This window comes from Oncorhynchus mykiss, chromosome 20 (genome assembly GCF_013265735.2).
Source record: "Oncorhynchus mykiss isolate Arlee chromosome 20, USDA_OmykA_1.1, whole genome shotgun sequence".
Taxonomy (NCBI): domain Eukaryota; kingdom Metazoa; phylum Chordata; class Actinopteri; order Salmoniformes; family Salmonidae; genus Oncorhynchus; species Oncorhynchus mykiss.
The window spans coordinates 42,510,970-42,536,058 of record NC_048584.1 but is presented as its reverse complement, the minus strand read 5'-3'; the positions used below and the strand labels follow the sequence as shown (position 1 = coordinate 42,536,058).

At 44.2% G+C, this 25,089-nt stretch overlaps 3 protein-coding genes across 3 annotated transcripts in view; 2 read left to right on the top strand and 1 right to left on the bottom strand.

The window, feature by feature from the left end:
* The window catches only part of canb1 (Calcineurin subunit B), a 44,358-nt gene extending 34,882 nt beyond the window's left edge, over window positions 1-9,476 (top strand). Inside the window, 3 exon segments of the mRNA NM_001160568.1 lie at window positions 3,212-3,271; window positions 3,634-3,818; window positions 9,049-9,476. Coding sequence (NP_001154040.1) covers window positions 3,212-3,271; window positions 3,634-3,818; window positions 9,049-9,096 — 293 coding nt within the window. The 3' untranslated portion in view covers window positions 9,097-9,476.
* On the bottom strand, window positions 9,413-13,522 carry LOC118942073 (leucine-rich repeat extensin-like protein 2). Its single transcript, XM_036956366.1, has 2 exons — window positions 12,875-13,522; window positions 9,413-12,831 (listed from the first exon to the last, which is right to left on the bottom strand). The coding sequence occupies exon 2, from the start codon at window positions 12,796-12,798 to the stop codon at window positions 11,845-11,847; it is 954 nt and encodes a 317-aa protein (XP_036812261.1). The 5' UTR covers window positions 12,799-12,831; window positions 12,875-13,522; the 3' UTR covers window positions 9,413-11,844.
* Window positions 13,523-13,878: 356 nt separating this feature from the next.
* Window positions 13,879-21,399, top strand: LOC118942020 (zonadhesin-like). Its single transcript, XM_036955567.1, has 3 exons — window positions 13,879-13,904; window positions 16,038-16,448; window positions 20,371-21,399. Exons 1-3 carry the CDS (start codon window positions 13,879-13,881, stop codon window positions 21,269-21,271), a joined length of 1,338 nt encoding a protein of 445 aa, XP_036811462.1. The 3' UTR covers window positions 21,272-21,399.
* The last annotated feature ends 3,690 nt before the right edge of the window (window positions 21,400-25,089 follow it).

Sequence of the window (25,089 nt, the reverse complement as noted above, 5' to 3'; positions counted from 1 at the left end):
CTACATATTCGTCGCCAAACCCACTGGCTCCAGGTCATCTATAAGTCTTTGCTAGGTAAAGCTCCGCCTAATCTCAGCTCACTGGTCACCATAGCAACACCCACCCGTAGCACGCGCTCCAGCAGGTATATTTCACTGGTCATCACCAAAGCCAATTCCTCCTTTGGCCGTCTTTCCTTCCAGTGACAGGAACAAATTGTAAAAATCACTGAAGGAGACTTATATCTCCCTCACTAACTTGAACGGTCAGCTGTCAGAGCAGCTTACCGATCGCTGCAGCTGTACACAGCCCATCTGTAAATAGTCCATCCAACCAACTACCTACCTCATCCCCATATTTGTTTTTGTTTTTCTGCTCTTTTGCACACCAGTATTTCTACTTGCACATCCTCATCTGCACATATATCACTCCAGTGTAAATTGCTATATTGTAATTACTTCATCCCTATTGGCCTATTTATTGCCTTACCTCCTTACCTCATTTGCACACACTGTATACAGATCTTTCTATTGTGTCATTGACTGTACGTTTGTTTACTCCATGTGTAACTCTGTTGTTTGTGTCGAACTGCTTTGCTTTATCTTGGCCAGGTCGCAGTTGTAAATGAGAACTTGTTCTCAACTGGCCACCTGGTTAAATAAAGGAGAAATAATTAAAAAAAAGAGAGGCATGAAGATAAATGAATCATATATAGAACGATTCATTTAAATTAAAGCCTACAGGTTTAATGCATTATGATGCCATCATTCCAATGCATTGTGAGACTTGTCATGAGCATGATTGATCCCTTATTCTTTAATGTAATAATTAAGATCACGTTAATCATCAACTAAACGTTGACTTCTGCTTTATCCCAACCCCTCTGAAAGACATACATATACCGTTTAAAAGTTTGGGGTCACTTAGAAATGTCCTTGTTTTTCTTTTATTTAACTAGGCAACTCAGTTAAGAACAAATTCTTATTTTCAATGACGGCCTAGGAACAGTGGGTTAACTGCCTTGTTCAGAACGACAGATTTTGACCTTGTCAGCTCAGGGATTCAACCTTGCAACCTTTCGGTTACTAGCCCAACAGCTCTAACCACTAGGCTACCTGTCTCTAACCACTTGGCTACCTGCTCTAACCACTAGGCTACCTGCCTCTAACCACTAGGCTACCTGTCTCTAACCACTTGGCTACCTGTCTCTAACCACTAGGCTACCTGCTCTAACCACTAGGCTACCTGTCTCTAACCACTAGGCTACCTGTCTCTAACCACTAAGCCAACTGCTCTAACCACTAGGCTACCTGTCTCTAACCACTAGGCTACCTGTCTCTAACCACCAGGCTACCTGTCTCTAACCACCAGGCTACCTGTCTCTAACCACTAGGCTACCTGTCTCTAACCACTAGGCTACCTGTCTCTAACCACTAGGCTACCTGTCTCTAACCACTAGGCTACCTGTCTCTAGCCACTAGGCTACCTGTCTCTAACCACTAGGCTACCTGTCTCTAACCACCAGGCTACCTGTCTCTAACCACCAGGCTACCTGTCTCTAACCACTTGGCTACCTGCTCTAACCACTAGGCTACCTGTCTCTAACCACTAGGCTACCTGTCTCTAACCACTAGGCTACCTGCTCTAACCACTAGGCTACCTGTCTCTAACCACTAGGCTACCTGTCTCTAACCACTAGGCTACCTGTCTCTAACCACCAGGCTACCTGTCTCTAACCACCAGGCTACCTGTCTCTAACCACTAGGCTACCTGTCTCTAACCACTAGGCTACCTGTCTCTAACCACCAGGCTACCTGTCTCTAACCACCAGGCTACCTGTCTCTAACCACTAGGCTACCTGTCTCTAACCACTAGGCTACCTGTCTCTAACCACCAGGCTACCTGTCTCTAACCACCAGGCTACCTGTCTCTAACCACTAGGTTACCTTCTCTAATCACTAGGCTACCTGTCTCTAACCACCAGGCTACCTGTCTCTAACCACTAGGCTACCTGCTCTAACCACTAGGTTACCTTCTCTAACCACTAGGCTGGCTACCTGCTCTAACCACTAGGTTACCTGTCTCTAACCACCAGGCTACCTGTCTCTAACCACTAGGTTACCTTCTCTAATCACTAGGCTACCTGTCTCTAACCACCAGGCTACCTGTCTCTAACCACCAGGCTACCTGTCTCTAACCACTAGGTTACCTTCTCTAATCACTAGGCTACCTGTCTCTAACCACCAGGCTACCTGTCTCTAACCACTAGGCTACCTGCTCTAACCACTAGGTTACCTTCTCTAACCACTAGGCTGGCTACCTGCTCTAACCACTAGGTTACCTTCTCTAATCACTAGGCTACCTGTCTCTAACCACCAGGCTACCTGTCTCTAACCACCAGGCTACCTGTCTCTAACCACTAGGTTACCTTCTCTAATCACTAGGCTACCTGTCTCTAACCACCAGGCTACCTGTCTCTAACCACTAGGCTACCTGCTCTAACCACTAGGTTACCTTCTCTAACCACTAGGCTGGCTACCTGCTCTAACCACTAGGTTACCTTCTCTAACCACTAGGCTACCTGCTCTAACCACTAGGTTACCTTCTCTAACCACTAGGCTGGCTACCTGCTCTAACCACTAGGTTACCTTCTCTAACCACAAAACAAGACAGTCGCAACTAGATCACCTGAACACAGGACAGTCACAACTAGATCACCTGAACACAGGACAGTCACAACTAGATCACCTGAACACAGGACAGTCACAACAAGATCATCTGAACACAGGACAGTCACAACAAGATCACCTGAACACAGGACAGTCACAACAAGATCACCTGAACACAGGATAGCCACAACTAGATCACATGAACACAGGACAGTCACAACTATTATTACTTTAGGCCCAGATTCAATCCGGACAGCTGAAGATCCACGTTATAGCGTGATTGATGTTTAAAGGTCATTCGCGATTGATCCAACATATGCCGGGTTTACTGTGAATTGCGTTCTAAAAGATGCAAAGCCCAAAACGGAGCGATGGGATTGGATTGAATTTAGCCCCAAGTAGTAGTCTGCTGTTGTGTTTACGAACAGACTTATGAATGCATAAAGTACTGCATTTGCATGTGATCACTCCCGTAGTGCATTTAAAAAGTCTAGCATAGGCTTCATACAAGCAGTCATATGAAGTCTAACTAACTCTAAACCATCTCTCCCCCCCCCATCAGAATTCATCGAGGGAGTCTCACAGTTCAGTGTCAAGGGGGACAAGGAGTCAAAGCTTCGGTGTAAGTAGACAAATCTACTGCAAATCCATCTCCGCTACTTCCTCTCCATCTACACACCGTTTCACCATATACAAAGTTACAACGATGTGTACTACAAAGACAAAACCAAAAGCGCCATGTGGTTGTTTATTCTGTATTTACACACGTTCCTGCTTCCTTCCCCTCCTCCAGTCGCCACAGTAGAAACTAGTAGAATGCCTGAAGGTTAATGATGAGGCGTTCTCCGAAACACCAAAACAAAGCTCTGTGTTCAAACCACTGTTGTCTATTTACACGCGCATTCCTGCACACTCCCTCCTACACCTCTTTCTCCCATCCTCTCCACCCCTCCCTCTACCTCCCCCCTCTCCTCCCCTCTCTAGTTGCCTTCCGGATCTACGACATGGACAAGGATGGCTACATCTCCAACGGAGAGCTCTTCCAGGTGCTGAAGATGATGGTAGGAAACAACCTGAAGGACACCCAGCTGCAGCAGATCGTGGACAAGACCATCATCAACGCAGACAAGGACGGAGACGGCAGGATATCCTTCGAAGAGTTCTGCTTAGTAAGTCTGAGGTCTTACTGTCCGGGGGAACTGTGTTGTCCGGGGGGAACTGTGTTGTCCGGGGGGAACTGTGTCGTCCGGGGGGAAATGTGTCGTCCGGGGGGGAACTGTGTCGTCCGGGGGGAACTGTGTCGTCCGGGGGGAACTGTGTCGTCCGGGGGAACTGTGTCGTCCGGGGGAAACTGTGTTGTCCGGGGGAAACTGTGTTGTCCGGGGGGAACTGTGTTGTCCGGGGGGAACTGTGTTGTCCGGGGGAAACTGTGTTGTCCGGGGGGAACTGTGTTGTCCGGGAGGAACTGTGTTGTCCGGGGGAACTGTGTTGTCCGGGGGGAACTGTGTCTGTCGTCCGGGGGCAACTGTGTCGTCCGGGGGGAACTGTGTCGTCCGGGGGGAACTGTGTCGTCCGGGGGGAACTGTGTTGTCCGGGGGCAACTGTGTTGTCCGGGCTAACTGTGTTGGGGTGGTTAAAGTAAAACTCTTGACATTTTTCCAAAGTTCTGATTGGAGGATTCCTGGTATCTGGAAGGAACAAGCAGGGATAGAGCATGTTCCAGAACTTTGCAACCCTATTCGTGGTGGGGGGGGGGGGGGGGGGGGGGGGGGGGGGGTGCTATGGTTACACCTTAGGGATTGCTGCCCCAACGTATATAGAAATATTGGACACTGGTCACTTCAATGTCTACATACTTTTTTTATCCACTTCATATGTAAATACTGTATTCTAGTCATGGTTCATCCTGCTGTCCACTTCATATGGATATACTGTATTCTAGTCATGGTTCATCCTGCTGTCCACTTCATATGGATATACTGTATTCTAGTCATGGTTCATCCTGCTGTCCACTTCATATGTAAATACTGTATTCTAGTCATGGTTCATCCTGCTGTCCACTTCATATGTAAATACTGTATTCTAGTCATGGTTCATCCTGCTGTCAACTTCATATGGATATACTGTATTCTAGTTCATCCTATATAACTACTGTTGTCCACTTCATATGTAAATACTGTATTGTAGTCATGGTTCATCCTGCTGTCCACTTCATATGTAAATACTGTATTCTAGTCATGGTCCATCCTGTTGTCCACTTCATATGTAAATACTGTATTCTAGTCGTGGTTCATCCTGCTGTCCACTTCATATGTAAATACTGTATTCTAGTCATGGTTCATCCTGCTGTCCACTTCATATGTAAATACTGTATTCTAGTCATGGTTCATCCTGCTGTCCACTTCATATGGATATACTGTATTCTAGTTCATCCTATATAACTACTGTTGTCCACTTCATATGTAAATACTGTATTCTAGTCATGGTTCATCCTGCTGTCCACTTCATATGTAAATACTGTATTCTAGTCATGGTTCATCCTGCTGTCCACTTCATATGTAAATACTGTATTCTAGTCATGGTTCATCCTGCTGTCCACTTCATATGTAAATACTGTATTCTAGTCATGGTTCATCCTGCTGTCCACTTCATATGTAAATACTTTTTTCTAGTCATGGTTCATCCTATATAACTACTGTTGTCCACTTCATATGTATATACTGTATTCTAGTCATGGTTCATCCTGTTGTCCACTTCATATGTATATACTGTATTCTAGTCATGGTTCATCCTGTTGTCCACTTCACATGTATATACTGTATTCTAGTCATGGTTCATCCTGCTGTCCACTTCATATGTAAATACTGTATTCTAGTCATGGTTCATCCTGCTGTCCACTTCATATGTAAATACTGTATTCTAGTCATGGTTCATCCTGCTGTCCACTTCATATGTAAATACTGTATTCTAGTCATGGTTCATCCTGCTGTCCACTTCATATGTAAATACTGTATTCTAGTCATGGTTCATCCTGCTGTCCACTTCATATGTAAATACTTTTTTCTAGTCATGGTTCATCCTATATAACTACTGTTGTCCACTTCATATGTATATACTGTATTCTAGTCATGGTTCATCCTGTTGTCCACTTCATATGTATATACTGTATTCTAGTCATGGTTCATCCTGTTGTCCACTTCACATGTATATACTGTATTCTAGTCATGGTTCATCCTGCTGTCCACTTCATATGTAAATACTGTATTCTAGACATGGTTCATCCTGCTGTCCACTTCATATGTAAATACTGTATTCTAGTAATGGTTCATCCTGCTGTCCACTTCATATGTAAATACTGTATTCTAGTCATGGTTCATCCTGCTGTCCACTTCATATGTAAATACTGTATTCTAGTCGTGGGATCATTCTTTTTTTACAGTATTTCCCAATCCCTTAATTTTTTCCACATTTTTGTAACGTTACAGCCTTATTCTAAAATTGATTAAATAAATAAAAATCCTCACCAATCTACACACAATACCCCATAATGACTCGAAATTGAGCTCAGGTTTCCATTGATCATCCTTGAGATGTTTCTATAACTTGATCGGAGTCCACCTGTGGTAAATTCAATTGATTGGACATGATTTGGAAAGGCACACACCTGTCTATATAAGGTCCCACAGTTGACAGTGCATGTCAGAGCAAAAACCAAGCCGTAAGGTCGAAGAAATGGTCCGTAAAGCTACTAGACAGGATTGTGTCGAGGGACATCAGCATTGAAGGTCCTCAAGAACACAGTGGACTCCATTTTTCTTAAATGGAAGAAGTTTGGAACCACCAAGACTCTTCCTAGAGCTGGCCACCCGGCCAAACTGAGCAATCGTGGGAAAAGGGCATTGGTCAGGGAGGTGACCAGGAACCCGATGGTCACTCTGACAGAGTTCTGTGGAGATGGGAGAACCTTCCAGAAGGACAATCGTCTCTGCAGAACTCCACCATTGGTGGAGTGACCAGAAAGAATGAAGCCACTCCTCAGGAAAAGGCACATGACAGCCCTCTTGGAGTTTGCCAAAAGGCACCTAAAGACTCTCAGACCATGAGAAACAAGATTATCTTGTCTGATGTAACCAAGATTGAACTCTCTGGCCTGAATGCCAAGCGTCACATCTGGAGGAAACCTAGCACCATCCCTACGGTGAAGCAAGGTGGTGGCAGCATCATGCTGTGGGGATGTTTTTCAGCTCAGGGTCTGGGAGACTAGTCAGGAGCAAGGCAAAGATGAACAGGGAAAAGTACAGAGAGATCCTTGATAAAAACCTGCTCCAGAGCGCTCAGAAGCTCAGACTGGGGGCGAAGATTCACCTTCCAACAGGACAAGTCTTCAGGGACAAGTCTCTGAATGTTCTTAAGTGGCCCAGCCAGAGCCCAGACTTGAAAACCAATCGAACATCTTTGGAGAGACCTGAAAATGGCTGTGCAGCTTCTGCAGAGAAGAATGGGAGAAACTCCCCAAATTACAGGTGTGCCAAGCTTGTAGCGTCCTACCCAAGAAGACTCAAGGCTGTAATCACTGCCAAAGGTGCTTCAACAAAGTACTGAGTAACGGGTCTGAATACTTATGTAAATGTGATATTTTTTCTAAATGAGCAAAAATGTGTAAAAGCCTGTTTTTGCTTTGTCATTATGGGGTATTGTGTGTAGATTGACGAGGGGGAAAATCTTATTTAGTGTAACATTAGAAGTGCTATGTGTAGATGACATGACTCGAGCCAGTTTCTATCTGAAAGGTCTGTTTTCTTTTTTTTTTTTTTTGTTGAATTTTACCCCTTTTTCTCCCCAATTTCGTGGTATCCAATTGTTAGTAGTTACGATCTTGTCTCATCGTTACAACCCGTACGGGCTCGGGAGAGACAAAGGTCGAGAGCCATGCGTCCTCCGATACACAACCCAACAAAGCCTCACTGCTTCTTAACACAGCGCGCATCCAACCCGGAAGCCAGCCGCACCAACGTGTCGGAGGAAACACCGTGCACCTGGCGACCTGGTTAGCGTGCACTGCGCCCGGCCCGCCACTGGAGTCGCTAGTGCGAGAGAAGGATATCCCTACCGGCCTAACCCGGACGAAGCTAGGCCAATTGTGCGTTGCCCCATGGACCTCCCAGTCGCGGCCGGCTGCGACAGAGCCTGGGCGCGAACCGAAACTGGTTGGTTTGAGCTGATTGGACCATGGTTATAATTGGTTTGAGCTGATTGGACCATGGTTATGATTGGTTTGAGCTGATTGGACCATGGTTATAATTGGTTTGAGCTGATTGGACCATGGTTATAATTGGTTTGAGCTGATTGGACCATGGTTATAATTGGTTTGAGCTGATTGGACCATGGTTATAATTGGTTTGAGCTGATTGGACCATGGTTATAATTGGTTTGAGCTGATTGGACCATGGTTATAATTGGTTTGAGCTAATTGGACCATGGTTATAATTGGTTTGAGCTGATTGGACCATGGTTATAATTGGTTTGAGCTGATTGGACCATGGTTATAATTGGTTTGAGCTGATTGGACCATGGTTATAATTGGTTTGAGCTGATTGGACCATGGTTATAATTGGTTTGAGCTGGAGCAGGTTGTTGTGGAGGGATTGTGTGACTTCATTTGAAGAGACTCATTCATAAAAATAGCTGAGAGTGCAGGACAGTATTAAAGAACATACAAGGGGTTAACAGCATACAGTAGTTATACTAGTATTAAGAAGTTAACAGCATACAGTAGTGATACTAGTATTAAGGAGTTAACAGCATACAGTAGTTATACTAGTATTAAGGAGTTAACAGCATACAGTAGTTATACTAGTATTAAGGGGTTAACAGCATACAGTAGTTATACTAGTATTAAGGGGTTAACAGCATACAGTAGTGATACTAGTATTAAGGAGTTAACAGCATACAGTAGTGATACTAGTATTAAGGAGTTAACAGCATACAGTAGTGATACTAGTATTAAGGGGTTAACAGCATACAGTAGTTATACTAGTATTAAGGGGTTAACAGCATACAGTAGTTATTCTAGTAGTGAGTTGTCTCTCTTAGGTAGAACCATGTTGCCAATAGCGTTAAGAATCAATCTGTTCCAACCTGCTTTTGGAATTAGAATTGGAATTGGAATTGGAACTATAATTTCAACTAGAATTGGAATTAGAATTGTAACTAGAATTGGAATCTGAATTGGAATTAGAATTGGAACTAGAATTGGAACTAGAATTGGAATTAGAATTGAAACTAGAATTGGAACTAGAATTCGAACTAGAATTGGAATTAGAATTCGAACTAGAATTGGAATTAGAACTAGAATAACAATTCTAACTCAATACTTGTGTTCCTCCTCTCTTCTCCTAGGTGGTGGGTGGCCTTGACATACACAAAAAGATGGTGGTGGACGTGTGAGCCCATCCCTCCGCTCCTCTCCCCCCCTCGCTTTCTTCTCCGTCTGTCTCTGAAGATCTGCTCAAGACATCTGACAAACGCTCTCTGTGTATTTCAATGGAAGTATTCTCTCTCTCCTTGAAGCCACTTTTTTTTCTTAAGAAACCACGAGCCTCGTGAAGCCAACTGTGTTATTGAACTCCGATCCTCTCAATAACCCGAAGAAAGACAAGATATTCTTGTTTGTAAAGAACATCCCAGTTCAATGGAGGAGGGAGGGGGAGAAATGTTTGCTTGTTTATATTTAGTTCATTTTTTTCTTTGTTATTTTTTTTTTAAATATTTATTTTCGTTCTGGTGTCTTTTTTTTTTTTTAAATACACAAATACTCATGTAATATCTATAATGGCTCTCTCGTGGTTAAATGTGACATTATCTGAGGTGTTACATTAAATACAAAAAATACTTGATTTCAGTTACAATTGAAAAAAGTAGGGTGTGAAGTGCCAACCAGGACATACCCAGAAACCAGCTGATATTGTTATTACTATGAACTATCCACGTCGCTGTCAGTGATGGATGACTAGTGTGTGTGATACGTCAAGCGTTCCCTACGTCATCACATGATGACTAGTGTGTGATACGTCAAGCGTTCCTACATCGTCACATGATGGCTGGATGCACGTTTTATTTTCACAAATAAACAGCCATTTATTTTGTTCCATTTCCATCCTCTTGAGCAAGTTGTGATTAGATCAGTTAAACTTCCAATCACATGAAACATACAATATAATGTTATTGTAACATGGGTGTTTTATTTATATTTACTTATATTGTCGGAAATTATTATTCTGTTTCTTGTCAGACTTTCTGGAAGAAAAAAACAACGAAATGTCAAGTAGAGATACATGCCAAGAAAGTGTTTTTGTCATTTATTGACTTTGATGACATGTTTTTACGTTGAACAGTCTGTATCGGTATACATAACAGTCACCCAATCCAAAGTAACAGGTAGCCTGGCAGTTAGAGGTTAGCCAGCATCCAGAGGGTTGCCAGTTTGAAACCCGAGGTCGGATGGGAAAAATCGTTTGGGAAGTGAACAGGCAACGAGATGGTTGTTGGTATCACATCCTAGATGCCATTGCCTGCCGTTGTGATCTTGAGCAAGGCACTTAACCCCGTACAGCAACTGTTCCACGGGCTCGGTGGTAAGGCTGCTCCAACCTGTGTGTGTGTCTTTCGGAGGGTTTTGGAATAGTCACGTTTCAGTTGCACCTTGAATAAAGTGGCCTAGAGCGCATCACTCAAGTTGAAGAATCTCTCTTCAAGTCATGGAGCGCATCTATGAAAATCTATTGTATTACATTTTGAAGTGAAGTTTGGAGGAATATCCTGAGCCTAATGACATCGAGATTGAAAAAAAATTCTCGACATAGATTGTAAATGTCAGTGTGTTTTTGAGACAACATGTAAGGGATAATCAACAAGATGCGTTCTATGGACAATAATGCACGACGTGGAAGATAATGCACGACGTCGAAGGTGTGTTCCACGACGCGCTAGCGGAGCGAAACTAACCTTCCACTGAATTGCACTATTTCCCAGAGAGCCTGAGTTGATTATTCCTTTTATACCACAGCTATAAATTAAACACGTTTGCCGCTAGAAATGTGTTCATTTGCAAAGTAGCTAGAAAGTTGCCACGGGAACCAAACAAACAGACTTGCTAGTTTAGTTATTAAGCAAACCATCGGTCCAAGCTTGCTATAATGAAAATCTAATTCAAAAATGCAGTTTTTCAAATATACTTTTGTTTTTAAAAGCAGCTTAAACATATAACATGTAAGAATGAACTATAGCCATTGAATTCTACCGTGCTGAAATACTGTGTGTTATAGGGAAATAATGCACGCTCTGGAATGCCCTTCAAGCCAATCAGAAACAGAGTATCCAACAATGCCATGGTATAAATAATGTTAAGGCATCGTATTGAGACTCAACTGTAGGCCGCATTGTTAGTTTTGTAACCAATAGACACTGAGTGTACAAAACATTAAGAACACCATCCTAATATTGAGTTGCACCCACCCCCAATCCTTTGCCCTCAAAACAGCCACAATTCATCGGGGTATGGACTCTACAAGGTGTTGAAAGTGTTCCACAGGGAGGCTGGTCTTAACTCTGTTGTCTTGCCCATTCACCATCTGTCTGAATCTGCACACACACACAATCTGTATAAATTGTATCAGGGCTTAAAAATAATTCTTTAACCTGCCCTTCATCTATACTGATTTTTATTTAACTAGGCAAGTCAGTTAAGAACAAATTCTTATTTTACAATGACGGCCTACGCCGGGACAAACCCTCCCCTAACCCGGACGACGCTGTGCCAATTGTGTGCCTCCCGATCACGGGCGGTTATGATACAGCCCGAGATCAAACCCAGGTCTGTAGTGATGCCTCTAGCACTGAGATGCAGTGCATTAGACCGCTGCGCCACTCGGAAGTAGATTTAATAATCGACTTCATACCCTTCACCTGGATTCACCTGGTCAGCCTACGTCAACGGATAGAGTAAGTAGGTGTTCCTAATGTTTTGTCCACTCAGTGTATACACGGTGTATACTAGATTAGGTAAATGTTATCAATGTGCAAATGGGATGGTGTATATTTTAATGTTTCTTCTTTCACCGCTTGTTTTCCTATCACGAATACCTCATCGTTCTTCTCCCTCTGCGGTATTAAAAGCAGGGAGATTAACACAAGCATTTACCAAACTACCGTTTTTAAAGGGGAGGTGGGCATCCCTGGCAAAATGTAATAACAAAATGGTGTGTCGGGTTGGCTTTGAGTGACCTGATAGGTTGGTTTGGACACCAGTGATTTGTTGTCGGGTTGGCTTTGAGTGACCTGATAGGTTGGTTTGGACACCAGTGATTTGTTGTCGGGTTGGCTTTGAGTGACCTGATAGGTTGGTTTGGACACCAGTGATTGTTGTCGGGTTGGCTTTGAGTGACCTGATAGGTGGGTTTGGACACCAGTGATTTGGTGTCGGGTTGGCTTTGAGTGACCTGATAGGTTGGTTTGGACACCAGTGATTTGTTGTCGGGTTGGCTTTGAGTGACCTGATAGGTTGGTTTGGACACCAGTGATTGTTGTCGGGTTGGCTTTGAGTGACCTGATAGGTGGGTTTGGACACCAGTGATTTGTTGTCGGGTTGGCTTTGAGTGACCTGATAGGTGGGTTTGGACACCAGTGATTTGTTGTCGGGTTGGCTTTGAGTGACCTGATAGGTGGGTTTGGACACCAGTGATTTGTTGTCGGGTTGGCTTTGAGTGACCTGATAGGTGGGTTTGGACACCAGTGATTTGTTGTCGGGTTGGCTTTGAGTGACCTGATAGGTGGGTTTGGACACCAGTGATTTGGTGTCGGGTTGGCTTTGAGTGACCTGATAGGTTGGTTTGGACACCAGTTATTTGTTGTCGGGTTGGCTTTGAGTGACCTCATTTCCTGGTTTGGACACAAGTGATTTGTTGTCGGGTTGGCTTTAAGTGACCTCATTTCCTGGTTTGGACACAAGTGATTTGGTGTCGGGTTGGCTTTGAGTGACCTCATTTCCTGGTTTGGACACCAGTGATTTGTTGTCGGGTTGGCTTTGAGTGACCTCATTTCCTGGTTCGGACACCAGTGATTTTCGTCTGAAACATTGAGTTGGAGAGTCATCGGATGTGTATCAAACGGCACCCTATTCCCTATGTAGTGCACTACTTTTGACCAGGGTTGGCACCCTATTCCCTATGTAGTGCACTACTTTTGACCAGGCCTCATAGGACTCTGGTCAAAACGCCTCCCATTTGCTTGCAGGATTTTGGTTGCGCATGTAGATGATCCATTTAAATAATCCTCTTGTTAATTAACACATGAATGGTGATGTTAGTAATTGTGATATTTAATCATCTACTGGTGGCTACAATATGGATATGTTCGCATTATGAGCAGTAATCCAAACAAACTGAACTATTTAGGTGTTTAGTATTTTCCTCCCGGATCAACGAGATGATTCTTTTTTTTTTTTCCCCCCCAGTAAAAGGTCTGTTTCCTGCGTCAACTGCTACACACTGCACTCTGCTTTCACGGGGAGATATGATGCTGTTGGTTTTTGTATATATGTATTTATGCAGATCCATCTTTCTGTTCTGTTGTCCTTATAGTTCCAGACTGCTCCTTAGTTTTGCTACTTTTTCTATTTTCTTTGAAGGAGACTGTATTATTTGGTGTTTTTTATTTTAGTATGTGGAAAAGGAAAATGGTTTAAGTTTGAGATTTATTTTTCCCCTTTTCTCTGCATTCTGCATCTGATGCTGTGAGACTGTTGGAAACGTGATACTGAATGACAATAACAAATAAAGACACTTTGAAACATTGTAAGTATTGGCTTTGTGTGATCACTTTGTTTCCCTGGTGTGTAGGGGGGGGGGGGGGGTCTGTTTCCCCGGTGGGGGGGGGTTCTGTTTCCCTGGTGTGTAGGGGGGGGTGGGTTCTGTTTCCCTGGTGTGTAGGGGGGGGTTCTGTTTCCCTGGTGTGTAGGGGGGGGGGGGGGGTTCTGTTTCCCTGGTGTGTAGGGGGGGGTTCTGTTTCCCTGGTGTGTAGGGGGGGTTCTGTTTCCCTGGTGTGTAGGGGGGGGGTTCTGTTTCCCTGGTGTGTAGGGGGGGGGTTCTGTTTCCCTGGTGTGTAGGGGGGGTTCTTTTTCCCTGGTGTGTAGGGGGGGTTCTGTTTCCCTGGCGTGATGGTTAATGGGCCAAGATGGCAGACGCTAGTCTCACAAAAAAGTAACAGTTTCACATTACAGTTTTCACATGTTTATTAACATTAACTCATATTTGCACGTTGACTTACACTACCGTTCAAAAATGTACTTTTTTTTTTTTTTTTTAAAGCACATTTTTTGTCCATTAAAATAACTTAAAATTGATTAGAGATACAGTGTAGACATTGTTAATGTTGTAAATGACTATTGTAACTGGAAACGGCAGATTATTTTCAATGGAATTTCTACGTAGGCGTAGAGAGGCCCATTATCAGCAACCATCACTCCTGTGTTCCAATGGCACGTTGTGTTAGCTAATCCAAGTTTATAATTTTAAAAGGCTAATGGATCATTAGAAAACCCTTTTGCAATTATGTTATCACATGTCATGTTCTGACCCTAGTATTTGTGTTATTTGTTTGTTTTAGTGGGTCAGGGCGTGAGTTGGGTGGGCATTCTATGTTTTGTGTTTCTAGGTTGGTTTTCTGTGTTCGGCCTAGTATAGTTCTCAATCAGAGGCAGGTGTCGTTAGTTGTCTCTGATTGAGAATCATACTTAGGTAGCCTGGGTTTCACTGTTGTTTTGTGGGTGATTGTTTCCGTGTCTGTGTTTTACACCACACGGTACTGTTTTCGGTTTTCGTCATTCACGTTAATTTTATTGTTTTGTATGAGTGTTCAGTTTATGTGTTTAATAAACAACCATGGACACTTACCACGCCGCATTTTGGTCCTCCTCTCCTTCGAGGGAAAAAACCCCTTACAGCACAGCGGAAAACTGTTGTTCTGCCTCCTTTCCCTGCTATCCTCCAGCTAGCTCTGAACTAGTGGTCTCCTCCTTTCCCTGCTATCCTCCAGCTAGCTCTGAACTAGTGGTCTCCTTTCCCTGCTATCCTCCAGCTAGCTCTGATCTAGTGGTCTCCTTTCCCTGCTATCCTCCAGCTAGCTCTGAACTAGTGGTCTCCTCCTTTCCCTGCTATCCTCCAGATAGCTCTGAACTAGTGGTCTCCTCCTTTCCCTGTTATCCTCCAGATAGCTCTGAACTAGTGGTCTCCTCCTTTCCCTGTTATCCTCCAGATAGCTCTGATCTAGTGGTCTCCTCCTTTCCCTGTTATCCTCCAGCTAGCCTTGATCTAGTGGTCTCCTCCTTTCCCTGCTATCCTCCAGATAGCTCTGAACTAGTGGTCTCCTCCTTTCCCTGTTATCCTCCAGCTAGCCTTGATCTAGTGGTCTCCTCCTTTCCCTGCTATCCTCCAGATAGCTCTGATCTAGTGGTCTCCTCCTTTCCCTGCTATCCTCCAGCTAGCCTTGATCTAGTGGTCTCCTCCTTTCCCTGCTATCCTCCAGCTAGCCTTGATCTAGTGGTCTCCTCCTTTCCCTGCTATCCTCCAGCTAGCCTTGATCTAGTGGTCTCCTCCTTTCCCTGCTATCCTCCAGCTAGCCTTGATCTAGTGGTCTCCTCCTTTCCCTGCTATCCTCCAGCTAGCTCTGATCTAGTGGTCTCCTCCTTTCCCTGCTATCCTCCAGCTAGCTCTGATCTAGTGGTCTCCTCCTTTCCCTGCTATCCTCCAGCTAGCTCTGATCTAGTGGTCTCCTCCTTTCCCTGCTATCCTCCAGCTAGCCTTGATCTAGTGGTCTCCTCCTTTCCCTGCTATCCTCCAGATAGCTCTGAACTAGTGGTCTCCTCCTTTCCCTGCTATCCTCCAGCTAGCTCTGATCTAGTGGTCTCCTCCTTTCCCTGCTATCCTCCAGATAGCTCTGAACTAGTGGTCTCCTCCTTTCCCTGCTATCCTCCAGCTAGCCTTGATCTAGTGGTCTCCTCTTTCCCTGCTATCCTCCAGCTAGCTCTGATCTAGTGGTCTCCTCCTTTCCCTGCTATCCTCTCGATAGCTCTGAACTAGTGGTCTCCTCATTTCCCTGCTATCCTCCCGATAGCTCTGAACTAGTGGTCTCCTCCTTTCCCTGCTATCCTCTCGATAGCTCTGAACTAGTGGTCTCCTCATTTCCCTGCTATCCTCCCGATAGCTCTGAACTAGTGATCTCCTCCTTTCCCTGCTATCCTCCAGATAGCTCTGAACTAGTGGTCTCCTCCTTTCCCTGTTATCCTCCAGATAGCTCTGAACTAGTGGTCTCCTCCTTTCCCTGCTATCCTCCAGGAACCTGGAGGTGTCTGATGTGTCTGTCCGTCTCTGTAGGAACCTGGAGGTGCCTGATGTGTCTGTCCGTCTCTGTAGGAACCTGGAGGTGCCTGATGTGTCTGTCCGTCTCTGTAGGAACCTGGAGGTGCCTGATGTGTCTGTCTGTCTCTGTAGGAACCTGGAGGTGCCTGATGTGTCTGTCTGTCTCTGTAGGAACCTGGAGGTGCCTGATGTGTCTGTCCGTCTCTATAGGAACCTGGAGGTGCCTGATGTGTCTGTCCGTCTCTATAGGAACCTGGAGGTGCCTGATGTGTCTGTCTGTCTCTGTAGGAACCTGGAGGTGCCTGATGTGTCTGTCCGTCTCTATACGAACCTGGAGGTGCCTGATGTGTCTGTCCGTCTCTATAGGAACCTGGAGGTGCCTGATGTGTCTGTCCGTCTCTGTAGGAACCATAGGAGTAAAGCAGGAAGTAAAAGCAGGAAGTGTACCCATAAATCTGTGCTGTGATTTGTTGATTCAACTCAACTGACATTACAAAAAATACATTCCATTGCATGAGCCTCATCGGTTAACATCATTTGAATGAACATTCTACATCACCATGGAAATGATTACATCACAATACCAGGCAGCCATTGCCAGTGTCCCCATGAGTTTACCTGCCAAATTTCCAGGGTTAGAGTTTCCAAGCCCATTCTATTCATCGTTTGCTACAACGCCTTGCTTGTTTCAGCTAGGGGCAACAAAGTTTCATCACATTGTTAGGAGTACATTTTATCACAAATATGGACTCGACCGCACGAATGCCCGGCCGTCCTGTCATCATCAGTCAGCTGTTCATAAATAGTGTTTTTTTTAATGACAGTCTTCTTCCATAGCGGTCGGTTGTACGGTAATTGTACCAGCCCTAAACACATACTCTGCTGTTATATCACGTGTGCATTGATATCCAAGGGGGAAAAAACATTCATTGTTTGTAGTAGGCCTAAATTCTGTGTTGTATTTATCGCAAACCGACGTGGCCATTTCACCAAGTACTGATTCCAGCTTTAAGCCCAGTTCTATACTGAAATGCACTTTCAATTGGGATTTTAGTTGAGAAGTAGGCTTCATCTGGGTCCAGGAAACCAGGAGAATGATATGGTAGTGGTGTTTAGCTGCTCATTTCCTGTTTAGAGAATGATATGGTAGTGGTGTTTAGCTGCTCATTTCCTGTTTAGAGAATGATATGGTAGTGGTCTTTAGCTGTTAATTTCCTGTTTAGAGAATTATATGGTAGTGGTCTTTAGCTGGTCATTTCCTGTGACCTTGTGCTCCTATCAATACTAGGAGCACAAAGTAACTGCTATCTGCTACCTGCACATGGCGACCCTGTGAACCCTGTGAACACATGGTGACCCTGTGAACACATGGCGACCCTGTGAACCCTGTGAACACATGGTGACCCTGTGAGCAGCTAACCTTGACAGTCAGATAGTTGTTTTTTTTACCTCGACATCAGACATTTTGTTTTGCCTGGATAAGTTATGGTGTTTCATGCTCTTTCTGTAATCTGCAAGGGCCCATTTTTTTCCCTTTCAACACACCGAGTACGTTTACATGCGTAGTAATACTGTTGCTATAATCAAACTGATTATGACAGATTAGGCAATATTCATGTGAACACTTTACTGTGCGTATCTTAAATCGCCGTGAGGTCATAATCGGAGTAAGCATACAATGATTTAATAAAACACCTGGTTTTCTGAGCAATCTTTCTTTTCTTTACATGTCCTAATTATTGCCTTTATCTGCTTTCCAGCGTTGTATTTAATTTATTTATTTATATGTATTTATTTATTTACATGTATTTATTTATTTACATTTATATTTATTTAATTTATTTATATTTATTTATTTATATGTATTTATTTTTATTTATTTATTTATTTACATGTATATTTATTTATTTAATTTATTTATTTACATTTATATTTATTTAATGTATTTATATTTATTTATATTTATTTATTTACATTTATATTTATTTAATTTATTTATATTTATTTATTTATATTTATTTATTTACATTTATATGTATTTATTTATTTGATCTGTGCGCGCGCCTAAAAGCTTTTATATGTCCGAACTCAGAATCAGCTTCCCAAAAAAATAACATGGTCGCTGTAGTAGAATGGTTGATTTGATTGCCGATTTTATCAGAGTGCCATCAGGTAGCCTGATTTCAGATGTGTCCATGTAAACAGGATTATTAGGGAAATCGTCCTTCTTGCAAAGCACGTAAACGTTTTAATCAAACTATTATATTAATCTGACTTTCCACAATAATCGCATTGTGTGCATGTAACCGTACTCACTGAGGCCCAATATTTTAATATATTTCATGTATACTTAAATATACTACATATTAATAGAATATACTTCAAATATGAGATATACTAGAAAAATACATCTTTATTAAGTATACTATACACATACTATAATTTCACCTCAATACACTTATGAAGTGTACTTTAAATGAGTGTTTTTTTTTCTCAGTATTTTAGTTTTTACTATATGTTCACTGTAATTCCACTTCAACACACTCTGATGACTTCAGTAACGTAGCTCTAGGAGCTGAAGGTAGCTCTAGGAAGGTAGCTCTAGGAAGGTAGCTCTAGGAAGGTAATTCTAGGAAGGTAGTTCTAGGAAGGTAGCTCTAGGAAGGTAGCTCTAGGAAGGTAATTCTAGGAAGGTAGTTCTAGGAAGGTAGTTCTAGGAAGGTAGTTCTAGGAAGGTAGTTATAGGAAGGTAGCTCTAGGAAGGTAGTTCTAGGAAGGTAGTTCCAGGAAGGTAGTTCTAGGAAGGTAGTTCTAGGAAGGTAGTTCTAGGATGGTAGTTCTAGGAATGTAGTTCTAGGAATGTAGTTATAGGAAGGTAGTTCTAGGAAGGTAGTTATAGGAAGGTAGTTCTAGGAAGGTAGTTCTAGGAAGGTAGTTCTAGGAAGATAGTTCTAGGAAGGTAGTTCTAGGAAGGTAGTTCTGGGAAGGTAGTTATAGGAAGGTAGTTCTAGGAAGGTAGTTCTAGGAAGGTAGTTCTAGGAGCTGAAGGTAGTTCTAGGAAGGTAGTTCTAGGAAGGTAGTTCTAGGAAGGTAGTTCTAGGAGCTGAAGGTAGTTCTAGGAAGGTAGTTCTAGGAAGGTAGTTCTAGGAAGGTTGTTCTAGGATGTCTCGGCTGTCCACTCCACCCACAACTTAAGTGTTATATTCTCCTGTACCTGTCTGGCAGGTATGCCACGTGGGAGTTGGACAGGAAGGATATATCAACATGAACAAGCTAGTGGCCACTCCGTTGGAGGGGAAATTCCACGTGGATGAAATGAGGACCCACCACCCTACCAAGGGCTTCCGACTCCCGTTTCACGAAAAGGTAATTAGCCCAATAGAAAAGGTAGATGGGAGACTTCGGCTCCCGTCGACAGAAAACGTGTCAACAAGTTATTTTTCATCCTCCGGTGGTGATGAGTCCGTTGTGGAGACGGGGGGGGGAAGGTCAGTTGGATGTTTTCACAGCTGGATTTGTTTGGCGGCCATGTTTGTTTAACACACTCTTGGCCGTGAAGCTGCCTGACAAAGACCCACACCGAGCCCGGTGGAGAGGGAGAGTGTGGCTTTTTCCAATCGTGCCCCCGTGAAATAAAAAACGCACTTTATTCCCAACATAGTGCACTACTTTGGAGCCTTATGGGCCCTGATCAAAATTAGTACACTTTATAAGGAATAGTGTGACATTTAGCACGCAGACCTGGCCTCGTTCGTCCTCGTTTTGTGGTCTGGGGGGCGATCAGGGTGGGGGCATTGCTCATCAAATGTTTGTGTAATTCATTGAGCGATCAACTGTCGTCCCATAAATATGTCTAACCTAATTTCGGAGGGAATTTTTTTTAAAGGTTGGAAGGTGGAAGCGTTTTTCAATCCACTTAAGATTTTTTGTGTTTCTTTTAAAAAGCTATTTTCTAGTTTCCTCCTTTCCTCTGATCAAAGTTGTAGGGTTGTACATCTACAACAGTCATTCGAACATTACTAACCGTTGACTGAATATGCAACTAGACTTTTGGTTTGTGTGATTTCTAGGGAGTAAGAAGCATGCTTGTCCAGTCGGTCAGCTAATCATTGTGCGATACCCCGGTGAACATGCATTCATAGATAGAGAATCACCACCCATTAACTTGAATGAGGATCAATTTTTTAATGAATTGTATTTCTATTGCTTGCAATATCATTTAAACATGTTGAAGTACATAGTTTTGTATGTTATTGATTCTTTCCAGGCCCATAAATTGACTATCTGGCAAGTGAGACATCTGCGCCAGGACAGAGACATTTTCCCCCAGAACAGAGACATCTTCCCCGAGAACAGAGACATTTTCCCCCAGAACAGAGACACCTTCCCCCAGAACAGAGACATCTTCCCCCAGAACAGAGACATCTTCCCCCAGAACAGAGACATCTTCCCCCAGGACAGAGACATCTTCCCCCAGAAAAGAGACATCTTCCCCCAGAAAAGAGACATCTTCCCCCAGAACAGAGACATCTTCCCCCAGAACAGAGACATCTTCCCCAGAACAGAGACATCTTCCCCAGAACAGAGACATCTTCCCCAGAACAGAGACATCTTCCCACCAGAACAGAGACATCTTCCCCCAGAACAGATTCATCTTACCCCAGGACAGAGACATCTTCCCCCAGAACAGAGACATCTTCCCCAGAACAGAGACATCTTCCCCCAGAACAGAGACATCTTCCCCAGGACAGAGACATCTTCCCCCAGAAAAGAGACATCTTCCCCCAGAACAGAGACATCTTCCCCCAGAACAGAGACATCTTCCCCCAGAACAGAGACATCTTCCCCAGAACAGAGACATCTTCCCACCAGAACAGAGACATCTTCCCCCAGAACAGATTCATCTTCCCCCAGGACAGAGACATCTTCCCCCAGAACAGAGACATCTTCCCCAGAACAGAGACATCTTCCCCCAGAACAGAGACATCTTCCCCAGAACAGAGACATCTTCCCCAGAACAGAGACATCTACCCCAGAACAGAGACATCTTCCCCCAGGACAGAGACATCTTCCCCCAGAACAGAGACATCTTCCCCCAGAACAGAGACATCTTCCCCCAGAACAGAGACATCTTCCCCCAGGACAGAGACATCTTCCCCCAGAACAGAGACATCTTCCCCAGAACAGAGACATCTTCCCCCAGAACATAGACATCTTCCCCCAGAACAGAGACATCTACCCCAGAACAGATGTAGACCGCATTATCTACCAAGAGAATTCTCTTCGATTATAATCACAGCCGTATATATCCCCCCCCAAGCAGACACATCGATGGCTCTGAACAAACTTTATTTAACTCTCTGCAAACTGGAAACCATTTATCCGGAGGCTGCATTCATTGTAGCTGGGGATTTTAACAAGGCTAATCTGAAAACAAGACTCCCTAAATTTTATCAGCATATTGATTGCGCAACCAGGGGTGGAAAGACCTTGGATCATTGTTACTCTAACTTCCGCGACGCATATAAGGCCCTGCCCCACCCCCCTTTCGGAAAAGCTGACCACGACTCCATTTTGTTGATCCCTGCCTACAGACAGAAACTAAAACAAGAGGCTCCCACGCTGAGGTCTGTCCAACGCTGGTCCGACCAAGCTGACTCCACACTCCAAGACTGCTTCCATCACGTGGACTGGGAGATGTTTCGTATTGCGTCAGATAACAACATTGACGAATACGCTGATTTGGTGTGCGAGTTCATTAGAACGTGCGTTGAAGATGTCGTTCCCATAGCAACGATTAAAACATTCCCTAACCAGAAACTGTGGATTGATGGCAGCATTCGTGTGAAACTGAAAGCGCGAACCACTGCTTTTAATCAGGGCAAGGTGTCTGGTAACATGACCGAATACAAACAGTGCAGCTATTCCCTCCGCAAGGCTATCAAACAAGCTAAGTGCCAGCACAGAGACAAAGTAGAATCTCAATTCAACGGCTCAGACACAAGAGGCATGTGGCAGGGTCTACAGTCAATCACGGACTACAGGAAGAAATCCAGCCCAGTCACGGACCAGGATGTCTTGCTCCCAGGCAGACTAAATAACTTTTTTGCCCGCTTTGAGGACAATACAGTGCCACTGACACGGCCTGCAACGAAAACATGCGGTCTCTCCTTCACTGCAGCCGAGGTGAGTAAGACATTTAAACGTGTTAACCCTCGCACGGCTGCAGGCCCAGACGGCATCCCCAGCCGCGCCCTCAGAGCATGCGCAGACCAGCTGGCCGGTGTGTTTACGGACATATTCAATCAATCCCTATACCAGTCTGCTGTTCCCACATGCTTCAAGAGGGCCACCATTGTTCCTGTTCCCAAGAAAGCTAAGGTAACTGAGCTAAACGACTACCGCCCCGTAGCACTCACATTCGTCATCATGAAGTGCTTTGAGAGACTAGTCAAGGACCATATCACCTCCACCCTACCTGACACCCTAGACCCACTCCAACTTGCTTACCGCCCAAATAGGTCCACAGACGATGCAATCTCAACCACACTGCACACTGCCCTAACCCATCTGGACAAGAGGCATACCTATGTGAGAATGCTGTTCATCGACTACAGCTCGGCATTCAACACCATAGTACCCTCCAAGCTCGTCATCAAGCTCGAGACCCTGGGTCTCGACCCCGCCCTGTGCAACTGGGTACTGGACTTCCTGACGGGCCGCCCCCAGGTGGTGAGGGTAGGCAACAACATCTCCTCCCCGCTGATCCTCAACACTGGGGCCCCACAAGGGTGCGTTCTGAGCCCTCTCCTGTACTCCCTGTTCACCCACGACTGTGTGGCCACGCACGCCTCCAACTCAATCATCAAGTTTGCGGACGACACAACAGTGGTAGGCTTGATTACCAACAACGATGAGACGGCCTACAGGGAGGAGGTGAGGGCCCTCGGAGTGTGGTGTCAGGAAAATAACCTCACACTCAACGTCAACAAAACTAAGGAGATGATTGTGGACTTCAGGAAACAGCAGAGGGAACACCCCCCTATCCACATCGATGGAACAGTAGTGGAGAGGGTAGCAAGTTTTAAGTTCCTCGGCATACACATCACAGACAAACTGAATTGGTCCACTCACACAGACAGCATCGTGAAGAAGGCGCAGCAGCGCCTCTTCAACCTCAGGAGGCTGAAGAAATTCGGCTTGTCACCAAAAGCACTCACAAACTTCTACAGATTCACAATCGAGAGCATCCTGGCGGGCTGTATCACCGCCTGGTATGGCAACTGCACCGCCCTCAACCGTAAGGCTCTCCAGAGGGTAGTGAGGTCTGCACAACGCATCACCGGGGGCAAACTACCTGCCCTCCAGGACACCTACACCACCCGATGTCACAGGAAGGCCATAAAGATCATCAAGGACATCAACCACCCGAGCCACTGCCTGTTCACCCCGCTATCATCCAGAAGGCGAGGTCAGTACAGGTTCATCAAAGCTGGGACCGAGAGACTGAAAAACAGCTTCTATCTCAAGGCCATCAGACTGTTAAACAGCCACCACTAACACTGAGTGGCTGCTGCCAACACACTGACACTGACTCAACTCCAGCCACTTTAATAATGGGAATTGATGGGAAATGATGTAAATATGTCACTAGCCACTTTAAACAATGCTACCTTATATAATGTTACTTACCCTACATTATTCATCTCATATGCATACGTATATACTGTACTCTATATCATCGACTGTATCCTTATGTAATACATGTATCACTAGCCACTTTAAACTATGCCACTTTGTTTACATACTCATCTCATTTGTACATACTGTACTCGATACCATCTACTGTATCTTGCCTATGCTTTTCTGTATCATCACTCATTCATATATCCTTATGTACATATTCTTTATCCCCTTACACTGTGTACAAGAAAGTAGTTTTGGAATTGTTAGTTAGATTACTTGTTATTACTGCATTGTCGGAACTAGAAGCACAAGGATTTCGCTACACTCGCATTAACATCTGCTAACCATGTGTATGTGACAAATAAAATTTGATTTGATTTGATTTGAACAGAGACATCTTCCCCCAGAACACAGACATCTTCCCCAGAACAGAGACATCTTCCCCAGAACAGAGACATCTTCCCCAGAACAGAGACATCTTCCCACCAGAACAGAGACATCTTCCCCCAGAACAGAGACATCTTCCCACCAGAACAGAGACATCTTCCCCCAGAACAGAGACATCTTCCCCCAGAACAGAGACATCTTCCCCCAGAACAGAGACATCTTCCCCCAGAACAGAGACATCTTCCCCCAGAACAGAGACATCTTCCCCAGAACAGAGACATCTTCCCCCAGAACAGATTCATCTTCCCCCAGAACAGATTCATCTTTATGAAAGCAGGAGGAGCTGAAAACCTTCATCTATGGAAATAGTAAGTCACTTTATCTATTCTCTACTAACAGTCAAATGGATTTAAATCCATAACCTCAGAAACATGTTTCTATAATGTTACAGGAACATCCAACGTGATTAGTTAAGACTTAGTTAAATCAGTGTTCTTCTGGTTCTGGTGGGACACTGCTGGTACAGTATATGGTCTGAATCATACCTTCACATAAACGTGCATAATTGTAACGATGTGCGCCGAGAGTCAGGAAGCGAGTTCAGGAAGTGTTTTAATAAATAAACACAACATAATACAAAACAAGAACCTCAAACAACACACAGAACAGCAACAATGACACCTGGGGAAGAAACCAAAGGGAGTGACATATATAGGGAAGGAGTGACATATATAGGGAAGGAACCAAAGGGAGTGACATATATAGGGAAGGAGTGACATATATAGGGAAGGAACCAAAGGGAGTGACATATATAGGGAAGGAACCAAAGGAGGTGACATATATAGGGAAGGAACCAAAGGGAGTGACATATATAGGGAAGAAACCAAAGGGAGTGACATATATAGGGAAGGAACCAAAGGGAGTGACATATATAGGGAAGGAACCAAAGGGAGTG

Bases quoted from the DNA above. Each gene is read 5' to 3' on its own strand.
- LOC118942073 (XM_036956366.1), bottom strand. From the start codon at position 12,798: ATGACTCTCCAACTCAATGTTTCAGACGAAAATCACTGGTGTCCGAAC.
- LOC118942020 (XM_036955567.1), top strand. From the start codon at position 13,879: ATGGCAGACGCTAGTCTCACAAAAAA. The intron at 13,905-16,037 runs GTAACAGTTTCA...GCTATCCTCCAG, and splicing joins GACGCTAGTCTCACAAAAAA to GAACCTGGAGGTGTCTGATG. The intron at 16,449-20,370 runs GTCTGTCCGTCT...CATCTGCGCCAG, and splicing joins AACCTGGAGGTGCCTGATGT to GACAGAGACATTTTCCCCCA.